This window comes from Artibeus jamaicensis, unplaced genomic scaffold (assembly GCF_021234435.1).
Source record: "Artibeus jamaicensis isolate MK-2021 breed Jamaican fruit bat unplaced genomic scaffold, CSHL_Jam_final contig_233, whole genome shotgun sequence".
NCBI lineage: Eukaryota > Metazoa > Chordata > Mammalia > Chiroptera > Phyllostomidae > Artibeus > Artibeus jamaicensis.
This window is the reverse complement of record NW_026521486.1, coordinates 4716866-4732237: the sequence shown is the minus strand read 5'-3', so window position 1 is coordinate 4732237 and position 15372 is coordinate 4716866. Positions and strand designations below refer to the sequence as shown.

At 58.1% G+C, this 15372-nt stretch overlaps 1 protein-coding gene across 3 annotated transcripts; it reads left to right on the top strand.

Annotated features, from left to right (window-relative positions):
* The first annotated feature begins 1122 nt into the window (after positions 1 to 1122).
* Positions 1123 to 15238, top strand: CSDC2 (cold shock domain containing C2). 3 transcript variants are annotated; one of them, XM_053662238.1, is made up of 5 exons: positions 1123 to 1243; positions 3259 to 3373; positions 11225 to 11523; positions 12618 to 12740; positions 13364 to 15238. In XM_053662238.1, exons 3-5 carry the CDS (start codon positions 11348 to 11350, stop codon positions 13524 to 13526), a joined length of 462 nt encoding a protein of 153 aa, XP_053518213.1. In that variant the 5' UTR covers positions 1123 to 1243; positions 3259 to 3373; positions 11225 to 11347; the 3' UTR covers positions 13527 to 15238. The 3 variants fall into 3 exon arrangements, with proteins under 3 accessions (XP_053518213.1, XP_053518214.1, XP_053518212.1); XM_053662239.1 differs by lacking the exons at positions 1123 to 1243; positions 3259 to 3373 and adding an exon at positions 1675 to 1694; XM_053662237.1 differs by lacking the exon at positions 1123 to 1243 and having other exon boundaries at positions 3078 to 3373.
* Positions 15239 to 15372: the final 134 nt, after the last annotated feature.

The following is a 15372-nucleotide window of genomic DNA, read 5'->3' as shown; positions in this document are numbered from 1 at the left end:
AGCTAGACTTGGCCCTACTAGTCGCCTTGGTGTCAAATTTGTTATCTTCAAATGTGTGATTATACATTTATTTGCTTACGTACTTGGTGCCACGTCTCTCCCTAGATGAGACGGTTTTGTAAACTGAAGGGGTATTTGCCTTATTCACTGCGGTATTTGAGCCTAGACCATCTGGTAGATAGTAGGTGGTCAAACAATATTTGTCACGTGTATAAACAAAATGAACAGATCATGTGATCAGACCTGCAGAAAAAGATCTCTAGCAAAAGGGCAGTAGTCAGATCGGAGAAAAGAACTGGAGGACAGGGAGGGAAGAAGGAAGGACCAGTCTAATTTACTAGACAGGGTGGAGACAAGTGCCACGGCGGTGGAAGAGACAGGCCTGCAAGGACCCGAGAAGGCATTTCAAAGACAGTGTGGTACAGCAAAGAAAAATAGTGCAATTATTCTTTAAATGGAGGCCAGAATTCCTGAGTTTCAATCCCAGCTTCGTTACCAGCTGTGTGATGCTGGGCAAGTTTCTTAACCTCTCTGTGCCTGAGTTCATGCATCTGCCAAGTGGCACCAACCCCTTAGGAATGTAGGTACTTTAAAGGGCTATGGGCACCAAGGCTGCGGTCGTCCAGGACTGGCCCCCGTTGGTGGGCTGACCGTCAGTAATGGGGTGGAATTATAATCCAGGTGAAATAAATAGGATTCAGGTGCTGTTCAGCTCTGACCCACGTCTTCAGCTTCTCCAAGATGAGGGAGGCTTTCAAGGAGACAGGCTTTTGAATTCTCAGCTTTTCACAAAAATAGCCTTTGTGGCAGAGCCCCTGGTTTGAAGCAGACAGTTTCTTTGTTACTCACTGCATGTGGGTGGGTAGGTTGTGCCTCGGGCTGCTCATTTCCTGAATGAACAGCTGTGCCCTCTCCTCACTGTCGAGAGAATATCATAACACTACTTCGACCCTCGCCCAGCCTCCCCCATTCACTGTTCCGGCACATGCTCACCAGCTGGCAGGGAGGAGCCTTGGAGAAAGAAGGCTGGACAGGCAGAGAGGGTGTAGGGAGGGCCGGGCCCCGGGCCCTTGCCCAACCCTTGGCCTCATTCACAGCACACCAGGCCTCCCGGCCACACCAGCCTCCTTCCTCCCCCCTGGATACAGAAGCTCATGCTCATCTGAGGGCCCTTCTGACCCACCGTCCTCTTCCGACGATGTCTTCTCTCTGGATTCTGGCAAAGCTGGCTCTCTCTGGTCAGGTGGGACTCAGCTTAAACATCATTAGCTTGGAGAAGTCCTCCCTGGCCATGCCCCTCTGCTGGCCCCTGTTTGTAATCCACCCCCTCCCACACCCCCACACCCCCCTTCTGGGTCCACCAACAGCCCAAGGCCAATCTACACAGACTCAGAAGCCATGGGGATGAGAGCCAGCGGCATGGAGATTTCTGCCCACATCCTAGCACCGGTTCTCACTGGCCGAGCCTGGGCCAGGGGTCCTGTGGACAGAGAGAGAGGAGAGGGGAGTCCCCAGGCGGGCGCAGGGCAGTTCCCAGAAGAAGGGACAGCGGGGGGTGGGCAGTGAGAATCACAAGGCCTCCACCGTGGTCCAGGTCTGGAGCCGGGGCTCAGGCTGCTCTGTCCCAGTCCCTTCAATGAGCTCGGCGACTCCGGGGAGCCCCGGCATCCCTCCCAGCCTGTTTCCTCACCCAGGTAAACCTCACAGACTACTTATAAGAAGCAGATGAGATGATGAAAACTATTATTGTCTTTGGAAGAGAAGAAGGAAAAAGGGGGAAGATTCCTGTGGGCAGGTCCTCCGACGGGTGACGAGGAGTCAGAGCTGTGGGTCTCGGGCAACCCGTCTCTCCGGGATCAGGACCCAGGATCTGGGAGGTTCTGGAACCGCAGGGTATGTGGGAGGGCTGCGTGCCCTGGGTCCAAACGCCCCTCTGACCGGGTAACGAACACAGGCAGCCCCTCCTGCCGTCTGAGCCTGTTTCCGCACCAGCAGACGGGCCACCATAGTGAAGTGCAGGGCTGCCATGAGCTTGAAACGAGGACAAAGCAGGTGGCCTCACGAGTGGGACACCCTCAGTGCACTTCCTGGCTATTTTTACTCGTCTTTGGTATTTTTCACGATTGTTTCCCTGTTACATCCTCCCTTTTTATTTTAATAAGACTTATTTTGACAGTACCAGCCTGCTTCAGTAGTACTAAGGGTGTAGGAGGGAAAGGCTTCCTTCTGTCCACTCCGAGGCTAAGGAGCAGGGGCCGGAGGGAGGAGGGGAAACTCCTCTGTGATGCCTCCTCCATATGGCCCTGAGCTATGGCTTTTGTCCGTATTGCACTTGAAGCCCCAGTGGTCCTCTCTTCCCTGCTCTACAGATGAGGCTGTGGAGGATCAGAGTCGTAAGAGGCTTGCCCAAGGTCACACAGCCTGAAAGTGCTGGGGCTGAGACTCACACCGGGGGCTGGTCTGCGGGGGGAAACGCAGAACTCTCCGGGGGCGTGGGGAGAGACTCCCACGCTGTGTGTGTAGCAAGCCTATTACTCCCTTAGGGTCCTCTTCTATTCAAAACAAATATCTCAAGGGCCCCCTGAGAAAGCGGTGAGTTCTTGTGACTTGCCAACGTCCGTTCACTCACAAGGATCTCAGAGCCAAGCAAGGGGCAGCCGTGAGCACAGTGTTGGTGCTAAAGGAAAGCAGGGACACTCTGAAGGTCCAGAGGGTAGAGAGAAGTACGAGAGTCCCTGGGGACCCAGCTCTCCCCGTCCCTGCCCTCATCTGGAGCACCCTCTAGGGGGCCCTTTCTGCTGTGGCCCCCACCCTCCCAGACTCAGCCCCACCCTCAGCCCCCCCAGCAGGCACACTCACAGGTATACTCACGCTCATGCTTGCTCGCTCCCTTGCTTGTTCGCCACCCCACTTGCTCTCTAATTGGCAGGAATGCAAGCTGCCCCCAGCTCTTCCTCCCCTGCATTCCTCAGCAGTTACTCCCACCTGGCAGGGCAAATTATACCCTGGCCTGGCAATAAAAGCCACTTTCCAAAAAAAGAAGCTTTAGGGCCCCGAGAGACGCAGCTAACTCTCTCCCCAAGCCTGTGCCTGACTCAGGAGGTGGTGTCTGGGCCCTGTGTGCCTTTAAGCAGGGAGTACAAATTCCCACCCCAGCCCCTCCCTCCTGCTCTTTCTGACGTCAGGAGGAAGGCGTGTGTGAGTGAGTGAGGGGCTGAGGTGCCGCATGCTCACACACACACACACACACACACACAGGCACGCGCTCATACACACAACACATCGTTCAGACCCGTCCCCTGCGCCCGGCTCCAAGTGCCCGGAAGCGGCAGAGTGCTGAAGCCGGCTCCCTGACCTCAGCCGCCAAGGAGAGGTAAGGGGCTGGAGGGGGTCTGAGTCCACACCAGCTCTAGAAACTGGTTTGGCAGGGGCAAAGGAGGGATGTGGGGGGGGTGCTGGGAAGGTGGGTACCTTCCCCCGGGCTGGACCAGCCCGTCCAGTTTACAGAGGGGATGTGGGAGGGTGTGTAGAGGAGCCCACCCTGCCCACACCCCTCTCCCTGGCCCCCGAGGGAAGCCGAGGCTGTGTGGCTCCCCGTGAGACAGCATGTGTCTGCGCGTATGTGTCTGGGACTTGTGTCTGGCTCAAGAAGCAGAGCAGGCACCTGCCAAGCTGCAGCCTCCTGTGTGGGAACCAGGGGGAGAGAAATGACTGGAGAAATAATCTGAATAATTGTGCTCCTACCAGATGCTGAAAGTAAAGTGCAGGAGGGGACATAATGGGCCTTGTCCCCAGGAATTTGGGGCTAGGGCGGTGGGAGGTGCGGGGGAAGGGCCGTCTGGAGCCGACAGTTGGACCGGGAGCAGCTGTCTTATCTTGACTGCTTCTTCCCCATGTGATGGGGTTAATTATGATGATTGGCTTGGAGAGGTAGCTCCATGCTACTATTTTCACCTTGGAGCCACCCTACCTGTCCCTTTTGCCTCTCCTGAGGCCACCCCTCTCCCCTGCTTTGACCTCCACTCTTGCTGGGGTACAGCCCCTGGAAGGCAGGGGTGATAAGCCAGAGGCTTCTGGGCCCCCAGCGGTGGAATACAGGGATTGGGGCAGGCTCAGCAGGAGCCAAGTCCCTGAGTGGCCTGACCCTGGCACGAGGAGTCCAGGTGGAGATAAGGGGCCATGATACTGGCACCCACAACGGAGGCGGCAGGTTCCTGCCAGCCTGCCAGCCGGCAGCCTCTTCCCAAGGAGAGGGGAGGGGGATGCAGAGAACAATAATAAACACTGAGTGTGAACTGCTGCATCCGCTGCGAGGGGGGCGGGGAGGCGGAAGTGCACCCCAGTGGGGGGTGGGCAACCTCTGGGGGCCTGGCGTCGGGCCAGCCTGGCTCTGCTCCATTACAGGCCTCTCTCTGAGAAGGGGTTGTCTCCAGCCCCCTAGGGGATGGGGAGTCAGTTCCCCAAATCAAACTGCATCTCAGAGGCCTCTGGATGAGGCCTCCACATTCTGGATGTCTCCTCCTCCCAGCCTCCCCGCTACCATGTCCTTCAAGTCTTTTTCTAAAACATCTATGTTCCCGTACCTGCCCCGCCCCTCTGGATCTGTCTGGCCCACCCTCCAAAAGAAGGACAGATGGAAGTGGGAACTCACACTGGCCTGGGAGAGGCCAGAGGGCAGTTCCAGGCCTGGAGACAGGTGGGCAGTGTTCAGGGGTGGCCACTGGCCATACAGTGGGTCTCGCTAGGGAGCATCGGGGGCCACACGCAGCTAGTGGGTGGGGAGGGGACACCTGGAGGCTGGTCTGGAGTAGATTCCCAAGAGTGCCACCAGCAGAGGGCGCTCAGGGCCTGGCTGAGCTGGTCACAACCAGCATGACCAGGAAGGGTCCAGAGCCTGGTAGAAAGGGGGCTTGGGACAGTTGGGACCTTTGTCCATGTAAGATAGGGAGCAGCGAGATGGGGGGGTGCAAAAAGCAGTGTGGGGCTCTCCATCTGCCCCACACCAGTGAAATGATGGTCACTGGGATGAGAGGCAGGACGTGCTAGAAAGGTCAAGAGCTTTGGGGTCTTGCTGATGGAAGTTCAAGCTCAGCCACTTTACATGTTACTCTGACCAGTCTGTTCCTTTCTCTAAAGGAACTCAGAGTGGAAAGTGTCTTGCCCAGGGCCACACAGTCTCGCAGAGCTGAGATGTGAGCGTGTCTCTCCAGGTCCCCACCTCTACATCCCCACCCTGGTGATGCCAAGAATGCCCAAAGGCCTAATCCCAGCAGCCCCCCGGCGGCATGGGCATGCGGCAAGGACCAGAACAAAAGTGTCTCAATTAAAATTAAGTTTTGGCTGGGGCAGCCCCCCTCCCTTCCCCCCACACCATGGATGGGGAAAGAACCAGGCTTAATTAGGTCACCTCCAGCTGCTGGAGCGGCTTTGGCACTGAGGTATTTTAAGGAGTGTCTGGGAGGCAGGGTGGGGGAGGGGCCGGGGAAGTGCCAGCCTTGCCCGGTGGTCCTGAGGCTGTTCCCTCCCCTCCTGGGGCTCACCCTAGACAGGACCTTAACGTTCAGAAAGCCCTTCCACTGTCATCCTGTGTCCCCTGTCCTTCCCATTTTTAGGCCATCATATTCTTCCTCCCCTGTCTGCTTCTCCGCAGTGGGGTCTTGGGTTGGAATGCTTTTATTGGGGGAGCTGTTTTTAAGCAGAGTTGGCAGGTGACTCAGTCAAGGTCATGGTCTGAGTCAGCGCAAAGCCAGGAATAGAGCCTGAGCCCTGAGTCCCCAGTTCTTCCACACCCCAGCCCTCCCTTCTCCGGGGACTTGCTAGCCCTCCCCCCACCTTCCAGCAGGAGTTGAATCTACACCCCGCAAATGTTTCCGGGCTGTGGAAGTGCTGCCCCTGACTGGCTGGGCGACCCCAGTGATCCTCTTCACCTCTCTGAGCCTCGGTTTACTCTTCTGAAGAGTGGGAGTAGTCGGGGCGCTACTCCGCACAGTGCTGCTGTGAGGACTAAATGAGGAAATGGGGCAAAGGGCCCGGCGGCCCACGTGGCACGCGGTTGCTAATCAGTAGTATTGGAGTAGCCATGACCTGTCATGTCAGGCTTCCCACTCAGGGCTCCAGTCCTCTCTGGGCGGGGCTGCCTCCTCTCACGTGTGTGGCCCTGGCACCCAGCACTTGGTGTTCCTTCACTTATGCACGTAGGTTCAGTGACTTTAGGGGACAGTTGAACGGACCCTTGTTAGTCATCTGGACCAGTGGAAATACGTGTAGCTGAGGTAGCCGGGGTCAGGTGCTTGTCCCAGGCCACCTGGCACTGGGAGGTTAAGCCAGATTGCTTTCCCGGGTCTGCCCCAGAGGAGAGCTTATTCACGTGGTCAAGTGAGAACTCTGCCAGCCATTTCCTGTCTGTCCTTTTGGAGGAGCTGAGAATTGGAGGAGCCCCAGCACCAGGGCTGAGTCACCGTCCCAGGTCCCATAAAGCTGGCTGGATCGCAGGGGGTCAAAGGGAGGCCTCAGATTATCTCCCAAGAGCTCTGATGTTTTGTTTTTGCCTCCTGGGCGCTTTCATCTGCAGAATCATGGTCAGCTGGGGTTAAGCCTGCACACGGGCAAATGAGGAGGGGCTTGGCTGGGAGCCAAACCAGGTGTGTGGGGGGGGTGCCCCCTCGCTGGTAGGCCCACTCACAGCTCCCCGGCCCCCTCCCACAGCGGGGACAGGGTGCTCCGTGATCAGCCCTATTTGACAAATGAGAACTCTGAGACTCAGAAGGAGGGGTGGGGTCCCTCAGCCACAGCACTGTGGAGCCAGGGACCCTGGGGCCTGAGCTGTCCTCGCCTGCTCAGACCACCGTTCTGAAGGGCACCATTCCTGGCAGGACACGCCCCCAGACTGCCACACCGGGGCCTTCGGGAGCTGGGCTTCGGGTCTGTTAGTGTTGAAACAAATGTTCTACAGACACATTTGTTTCTCTGCTCCTGGAGGAGTTTATTTTCCCCTTTAGCTTCTCGGGGAGAGTCCTTTTGGGAAAACTCCAGCTTTGTCTTGGCTGAACTAGGAACAGTGTTTGTCCTCACAGGAAGAGCACTGGTTACCTGGAGAGGAATCTGGGTTCTCTCACTTATCCTCTCGGAGCCTCAGCTTCCTCATCTATAAAATGGAGACAATTCCAACTGCAACCTTTCAGGGCAACTGGGAGGTTGAAAAATGTTAAGTTGTTCTGAAAAGACTTCTGCAGATATATGGCATTCAGACAGTAAAATCCTGTCTTGATTCGCCCCTTTTTGTAGCAAGGACCTGAGCTGAAAGCTTTCTCTGCATCCCTTCTCTCTGGGCTCCTAGGCTGCTGGGCATGGTGCAGCTCCTTCAAGTCCAGGGCTCTGGCCCAGAGAGGGAAAGACTCTGTCCAAAGTCACAGAGCAAGTCAGTAACAACTCAGGGCCAGAACCCAGGACCCCTGACTTCCCACTCCAGGCTGCAGAGTCAGACTGCCCAAGTTTGAGTCCTGGCTTGGACATTAATTGCTGTGTGACCTTGTGTGAGTAGCTTAGCTTCTCTGATCCTCAGTTGTCTTTTACGAGATGGGCTAATAATAGTACCAGCCTCAAAGGGCCATTGCAGAAAGTTAATAAAAGGGGAAGCTATGACAGATGGGGCAGAGATCTAGTGGATGGGTGTGTCCCTGGGGAGATGGGGAACAGGTGAGTGAAGGCTGGGCTTGGCTCAGCTGGGTCTCTCCTTCCCCCTCCTCTGTCCTCCCTCCGCGCCCAATTTAGCAGCCCTGTCTGGGAGGAGCAACCTCTTGCCCAGCACCTACTCTGTGCTTCCCACACTGCATCCCATCTCTTCCTCCTCGGAGCTCTCCAAGGAGGGAGTCTCGTGATTCCAGTTTCCAGGAGAGGAAAGAGATGCGCAGAGGGTCCGGAGCAGCTCCGCTGTGGCGGTTGCCTCATCTGCCCCTCCTGCCCAAGGGCACCACCACCACCCCCCACCCCCGGGGGGGGAACATGGTGGCGGTGCAGCCTCAGCCTATTCCCTTGGGGGCTGGATGCTGCTGGTCCGTTTTGGGGAGCCTGCCAATGGGAGGGGAAAGAAGAGGGCTACTCTGCTGTCAAGGCTGACCCTGGATAGTCACTGCATTTTCCCCTTCCTACCGCCCGGGATTGGCCTTGGCTTGGGAGGCCTGGCTGGCCAGTGCCCAGCCCAGCTCAGCTGCGTCTCCCTGGTAACCACTGTGGGCTGCCTCTGCCCCTCCCCCATCTCCTTCGCTCCCCTCCACCCCCAGGACCTCCCTGCACTGGCTGTCACCACCAAGCACAGTGCCAGGCCTGGAAAAACTGTGTAGTGGGCAGGACCTCCCTGCTTCCTGCAGAGAGGAAGGAGAGCTTCTGTCCCCGCCACCCGCCACCCTTGCCCCAGTGAGGTAGGGGACACCCAGCCTGGCACCTGGTGCTTTCCTGGCTGGCATCTTGGGGAGCTTTGCTGCCCATCTTCCTTTTTGATAACAGCTTTATTGAGATATAATTCACACGCCATGTAACTCACCTGCCACGGACAAGTCCGTGGTTTGGGGTACATTCACAGAGTTGTGTATGTCAATTTAGAACATTCCCATCACCCCAAAAAGAAACTCTGTACCCATTAGAAGTCACTCCCCATTTTGCCCTCCCCCAGGCCCTGGTAAACGCTAATCTGCTTGCTTTCTCTGTGCATTTGCCTATTTCGGTCACTTCTGATGAGTGGAACCAGGCACCGTACGGTCCCTTGTGCCTGGGTGCTTCCCCTGGCGCGACGACCTCAAGGCTCCTCTGGGTCCAGCCTGTGTCAGGACTTCCCCCCGTTTTCTGGCTGGATAACACCCTGCTGCCCGGCGGCACGGCGCTCTCTGCCTGTCCGGCCACCAGCCGAGAGACCTTTGTGTGGTCTCCGTGTGCTGGCTACAAGCAAGAATATTGCCATGAACACTCAAGTGCAAGTGTTTGTGTGAAGCCTTCTTTTCTTGAAGCTTCAGTTTTCTTCTCTCTAAAATGGGGATAAAAAAGCCAAACCTAGTCCACTCCTGCCTGTTGGAGTGGGCTCCGAAAGACCTGGCATCAGCTTGAGGGGGTTATGAGGGCTGTGAGGGACTGTAGGAGCCCATGACAATGACTGTGGAGGCCATCAGGGGCAATTCTCTGCCCCTCCAGCTCTGCTGGGTGGAGGGGAATACCTGGGCAGGCGGAGGCGGTCCTACCTGCACCCCCAGGGCTGGCAGAGCTACTCATCATCTCGACCCAGAAACACCTGTGTGATCTTCACAGGGGCCAGGAATCCTGCTGCTGGGATGGGGGTTGAACAAGTGACTCCTCGCTCTTCCAGCCCTACCGTGGGGTGTCTGGTGGGCTCCCCGGGCTTTCTAGACCCCTGGGAAGCCTTAAACTCCTTCCTGGAAACTCCAGGCTTGGGGGTGGGGCAATGTGGAGGCCGGAAATAGACTTGCAGCTCAGGGATTCTCCTCTGACCCCAGAGCCTCTGGGTGAGGGGTTGGGGTTAGGAAGAGGGGTGAGAAGGTGGAGAACCCACCGCCCTGACTCCTACATGACTGTGGACTCCAGGAGTTTCTTCGCATATCCAGGCTGAGCCAGGCCCCCGCAGCCTGTGAGGGGTGAAGTGGGCTTTGTCCGTTCCTTCGTGCAGAGAAGCCCTTGCTCCCCAAGGTCATAGCTAATCCTGCGCTGAGCTGGAGCTCTTCCGTCCAGGCATCCTGCCCGGCCCCACGTGGCGGGCTGCCTGGCCCAGGCTCAGTCCACAGCCGGCTTGGTGCATTGAGCTCTTCTCCCCGGGGTCCCACAGCAGCCTCTTGGGGTCCGAGGCTTCCCAACCCCTGTGGAGAGGGAGGGTGGGGAAACTACCATATTTTGTGATGTGTAATGCACACTTTTTTGCCTAAATTTTTGAGGGGAAAAATAAGGATGTTCATTGGGCATGGGTATAAATGATTAGATGCCATAGATATAGTAATGCACAAAAACCTGGGTGCACGTTATACTCGGCAAAATACGGTATGTTTGCCTCCTCAGTAGAGGAAAATATAGAATGAATGTTTTCAAGGTTATCTGCACATTGAGCTGTTGACCGGGAATTTCTGTTGGTTTGCATTGATAATAGCAATTGATTGGGTATCTACAAGATGCTAGGTGCTGTCACACACACTAAGTCATTGAATCCTCAGCAACCTTGGGAGGTAAGTGTTCTCAGTCTCATTTTAGGGAGGAGGGAACGGGGCTAAGGAAGAACTGCCAGCCTTCCGAGAGCTCACCACGCCTTCGCCCTGTTCTCAGCATGTAGAAAGTCACTCAGTCCTCACAGCAACCTCTCTGTGAAGTCAGAACCAACACTATCCCCATTTTACAGAACAGGAAACTGAGTCAAAGTTTGAGTGTTGACCACAGTCACAGAACCCGTAGGCAGAGAAACCAGGATTCCAACCCAGGCCCTCTGGGCCCACAGTCCACACACCCACCTACCACGTTAGAGTAGAGGTCACCAGGTTATGAATGACAAAGTTGAGGTTCAAACTTGAGGTTCAAACCCAGATCTGTGGATTTGAAACTGCTGACGCTCGGGCCTGACTGTGTTCCTGACCGTCGGCCACCTCACCCCTCCCCCCTCCCAGCCCCCCCCCCCCGCCCCCCGGAGTTAGAGAATCGAACGTGAAGCTGGAAGGACTTCGAACCCGTCTTCCTCGGTGCGGACCACCGTAACAAAATACCACAGATGGGGCCTTAAGCGTCAGGCACTCCGTTTTACAGTTCTAAGGCCAGAAGTCCAAGCTCATGGTGCCAGCGTGGTGTGGTGGTAGATGGCCCTCTTCTCGCTGTGTCCTCACAGGCCAGGGAGAGAGGAAGCAAGCCCTCCAGGGGCTCTTCTAGGGACACTGACCCCTTCCTGGGGCCTCACCCTCCTGACCTCATCTAAACCTCGCTGTCTTCCAAAGGCCCCCGTCTCTAACACTGTCGCACCAGGGGTAGGACTGTGACACGTGAATTTTAGGGGACTACAACTCCGCCCATAGCAAGGTTCTATGTTTTGTCTTTGCGGTGAGGACACTGAGTCAGAGAAAGGCCACGAGTGGCCTGATGTCATTCTGGGAGGAGTGGCAGGCAGGCCCGGCCCTCCAGGCTGGTGCTCAGTGTCCAGAAGCTGCCGGTCCTGGACCACACTCACCTCTTCCTCTCTCTCCCCTTCTAGACGGAGCCTGTGGCTGGAGAGGCCTCCGGGCAGGGCCGGGCCGGGCCCTGCCTGCAAGGACGCCCGAGCCCCTCACTGGCCCCTGTGCCCGGGAGCCCACCAGGCTCTCCCCCTGGCCCCACCATGACTTCGGAGCCCACCTCGTCCCCGGTCGTGCCCCCACTCCACTCCCCAAAGTCCCCCGTCTGGCCCACCTTCCCCTTCCACCGGGAAGGCAGCAGGGTCTGGGACAGGGGCAGTGTCTCATCTCGGGACCTGCCCAGTCCCCTGCCCACCAAGCGGACCAGGACGTATTCAGCGTGAGTACCTGCCCCTTGCACAGGCTTCAGCCCCATCCTTCTCCAGCCTCTGTTCTTTCCCAAGGACAGGAGAGCTGTGTGTGGACTTCTCAGTAACTGCTGATGTTCATTCATTCATTCCACAAAGACTTATTGAGCTCCTGGCCAGGGGATCCAGTGTTAAATTCTACAAAGTCTCAGCCCACAAGCTGCACACAATTCTGAGGGAACTCGTCCACCATTCACTGCCTCTGGCAGGGGTGGGAGTGAGGACCCAGAGTTAGGCGTTAGTGACGGGGATGTCTCAGCTGGGATGGGAAGGTATACCAGGTGAAGGACAAAGTTGGAAGATGGACCAGCCTGGGCAAAAATGGAGGCTCAGGGTTGACCTTTGGAGTGGGGTGGGCCTTTGGGGACAGTCACTGACGGGGTGGGAAGGCAGAGGAGGTTTATCAGATCCACAGGGAGGTTGACTTGGTGTGGCCAAAGGAAGGGTTTTTTTATGGCAAGTGCTAAGTGTCCCTTGTGTCCAACAGGAGGCCAGGCACGGAGCAGGTGCTTAATAAACAATCAAAAGCACTCGCCTCCCCTGACCCCCCTCCTTCCCCCTGGGGCCCCTTACTCCTGCCCTTCCCTCTCTAAGCTCCCAGGGCCCTTCTTTTGCTTTCGTAACTTATTTCCTGAGTCCTCAGAGCCCAGCTGGCTCACTCCTGCTACCTCTGTAACTTTCTAAATAAACTTTCTCTTATAATTTGAAACAAATAAATAAATGAATGAGGAAGAAGGAATGAGTGGCAGAGGAGCGAATAGGGTATCGCTGCTGCAGGGGAGAGTGAGGGGGTGCTGTGCATCGAGGGGCGCTGGCTGGGAGTCAGGAGACCCACTTTCTGAGTGCCCTGGGACAGCCCCCCACTGCCTCCCCACCCCAGCACTTGCCCCCCGCCACACCGCTTCTGTCAGTGCAAGGAGCTGAGTGAATCAGCATAATTGAATGCAGTTTCTGGTGGGGGAGGGTTTCCTGAGGCTGGGTCCCCAGGCAGAACCCCCTGGGTTCTGGGGGTCTGGGTGGGTCGTGTCCCTAGGCCAGAGCTCCAGTTCCCCTGCTGTATCTTTAGGACAGCCCGCGCCTCTGCTGGCCCCGTGTTCAAGGGCGTCTGCAAGCAGTTCTCCCGCTCCCAAGGCCACGGCTTCATCACCCCTGAGAACGGATCCGAGGACATCTTTGTGCACGTGTCAGAGTGAGTGCTGTCCCCCAGCCCCCATCTCAGTGGTCCCTCCTGTCTCCTTCTCAGCTGCAGCGTCCTAGCAGGGCCTCTGAGATGCCTCCCCAGGTTTCTCCCCTCACAGCTGAGGCCTGGGTCCCCCAGGATCATTCTCCTCCTCCCCTCAGGGGCTGGGTGCACTGGGAGGAGGAGGAGAGCTGGGGTGCATGGCGGGAGGGGGCGGCTCAGCTCCCAGGAGCTTTAGGAACCTCTAGCTGAGCCCTGGGATCCTGTCTCAGCCTCAGGGGCCTGGGAGGCCCCGGCCAGCCCCTGGGCCCTTCTGCCCAGAAGGGGCCACAGGCAGGCAGGTAGGAGGGGACAGGTATGTCTGGCCTGTGTCCCAACCCTAATCCTAGGCATGACCTGGGGAGGTCACAGATTCTCTAAAGCCTCAGGGACCCCCCTGCACCCTTTCTCATCTCACTTAATCCCCAACATAGAGGAAAGGACAGTTTATGCCTCCCATGTTACAAGGTAGAGGGCTGAGGTTCTGGCGAGCGGGGCGGGGGGGGGGCCGCTAGGCTGCCCTTAGGCCAGGCTGCAGGGAGTGTCCAGAGAGGGGGCCCACTGCGGGGCTGACGACCCTTTCCTGCCTCCAGCATTGAGGGGGAGTACGTCCCGGTGGAGGGCGACGAGGTGACCTACAAGATGTGCCCCATCCCGCCCAAGAACCAGAAGTTCCAGGCTGTGGAGGTGGTGCTCACCCAGCTGGCTCCCCACACTCCCCACGAGACGTGGTCCGGCCAGGTCGTGGGCTCCTAGGCTGGGGGGGGAGTCCCCCAGGGTGGACAGGCAGCAGCTGGCTCCCTGCCCCACAGCACTGGCTGACTGTCCCCTGGGCAGCCTCAGTGTGCACGTCTGTCTGTCTGTCTGTGCTTGTGGCAGTGAGTGTGTGCCTCCATCCAGCCCTGTGACCTGTGACTGTTACGTGAGCTGGACCGAGGGGGCAGCCACCAGACCGCCTCCTCTTCTTGTCCACGCTCTCTCCTTCCTCCCCTCCCTGCCACACTGGTGCCCTTGGCCCCCCGGCCCACCGCTCCATGTGCCTGCAGGGGGCACCCCTGGGCCCTGCTTCTGCCTGAGGCCCCGGCCCTGGGGGGGCCAGGGCTACTTGTGCTACTCCCACCTCCCCCAGGGCCGGGGTCTCCCACAGTGGCCTGGACCTCACCCTCAGCCAGGCCAGCAAGCACTTTGGGGGCCTCCCAGCCTGTGGCAAGGAAAGAGGGTGAAAGGTGGAGGCGTGCGGCCCCCTTTGGCGCCCCAGCCTGGCCTCCTCTCCCAGCACACACTGGAGGCAGGGGAGGGGCCCGAGGGCAAAGGCATCTGGGGCCTGTCCCTTCTCCTCAGCCTGGCAACGGCTCCATGAACCCCAAACTGAGGTCGTATCTTCTCCCCTGGGCCACGCTGAGTCGGCCGCCTCAACTTCCCCAGGAGGCATGGGTCTGCGGGGGTGGGGACGTGTCTCCCTGAGCCTGGATTGAGGCCTCTCCTTTGTCCTGACTCACAATCCTCACTGATGCTCAGCCTGTGCTCCGCACGATGGCTGCCGCGGACCCCGCGATGGATGGACGCACGTCCCCTCAGGCAGGGCCAGGCGGGGCACCCACAAGGACGGCCCTCAGCCTGGGAGGCCACTAACCCCGCAAACCCCTCGCTGGTCCCTCTTCCCAAATCGGTGGGGTGGTGGTTTCTGCTGGCCCCCAAGGCAGTGGCCAAATCGTGTCCCTACGTTGTCAAGCCCTCAGGTGTGTGTGTGTGTGTGTGTGTGTGTGTGTGTGTGTGTGTCTGTCTGTCTTGGGTGGGGTGGGCCTGGCCTGGGAGGCCAGGAAGGAGGGCTTCCCCCGACCCCCATCCCCATCCAGAGCACATTGACCTGATGCAGATTGAAACGGGGCTTAAGGGGGGGCCTGCAGGACAGTGACCCTGAGGACCGCAGTCTGTGTGTAAGTCGGGGCTCAAAAGCCCAAGATGCAGAAGTGACAACTGCCTAGGACCCCCAGCTCTGAAGACACCAAGAATGTGGGGTAGAGATCAGCTGGGATTCACGTCCCTGTCCTCAGTCCCCACTAGGGTCTGGGAGCCCCAAGCTGCTGAGATGTGCTGGCCAGCTTCCCAAAACTGAGAATGACCCAGCCTGACACCCAGCTCTGAGCTGGGGCTGCACTAGCAAGGCCCGAGGCCTCTCCCCTGAGAACAAGGACTCCCCAGCTTCCTTGGTAGTCAGTCTACTGGTGCAGACTAACCCCTGGAAGCACCCCCAAACCCCCTCCTGTGAGTAGACCCCCTTTTTGAGGCCCTGGTGAGGAGGCAGGATGTGGGGACATCAGCCCTGGGGCCACCTGGGGTGACAGGAGCAGCAGCACTCCTGTCACCTCGCCCCCACAGTGTCTAGTCACAAACCCTTCTGAGCCCCCAGCCACCCGGACTCCCCCACCCACCCCCAACACTGGCAATAAATCCTCAACTGTGACTCAGCTTGGCCCAGAACTGCCTATGTGTCTGGTCCCCGGGGGAGGGGCTGGGGAGAACACCCCAAACCACCCTTCTTCACTGGGTCAGAGACTTCTGTGTGACCTACACTGAGTCCCTGCCACCTGTGCCAGTTTCC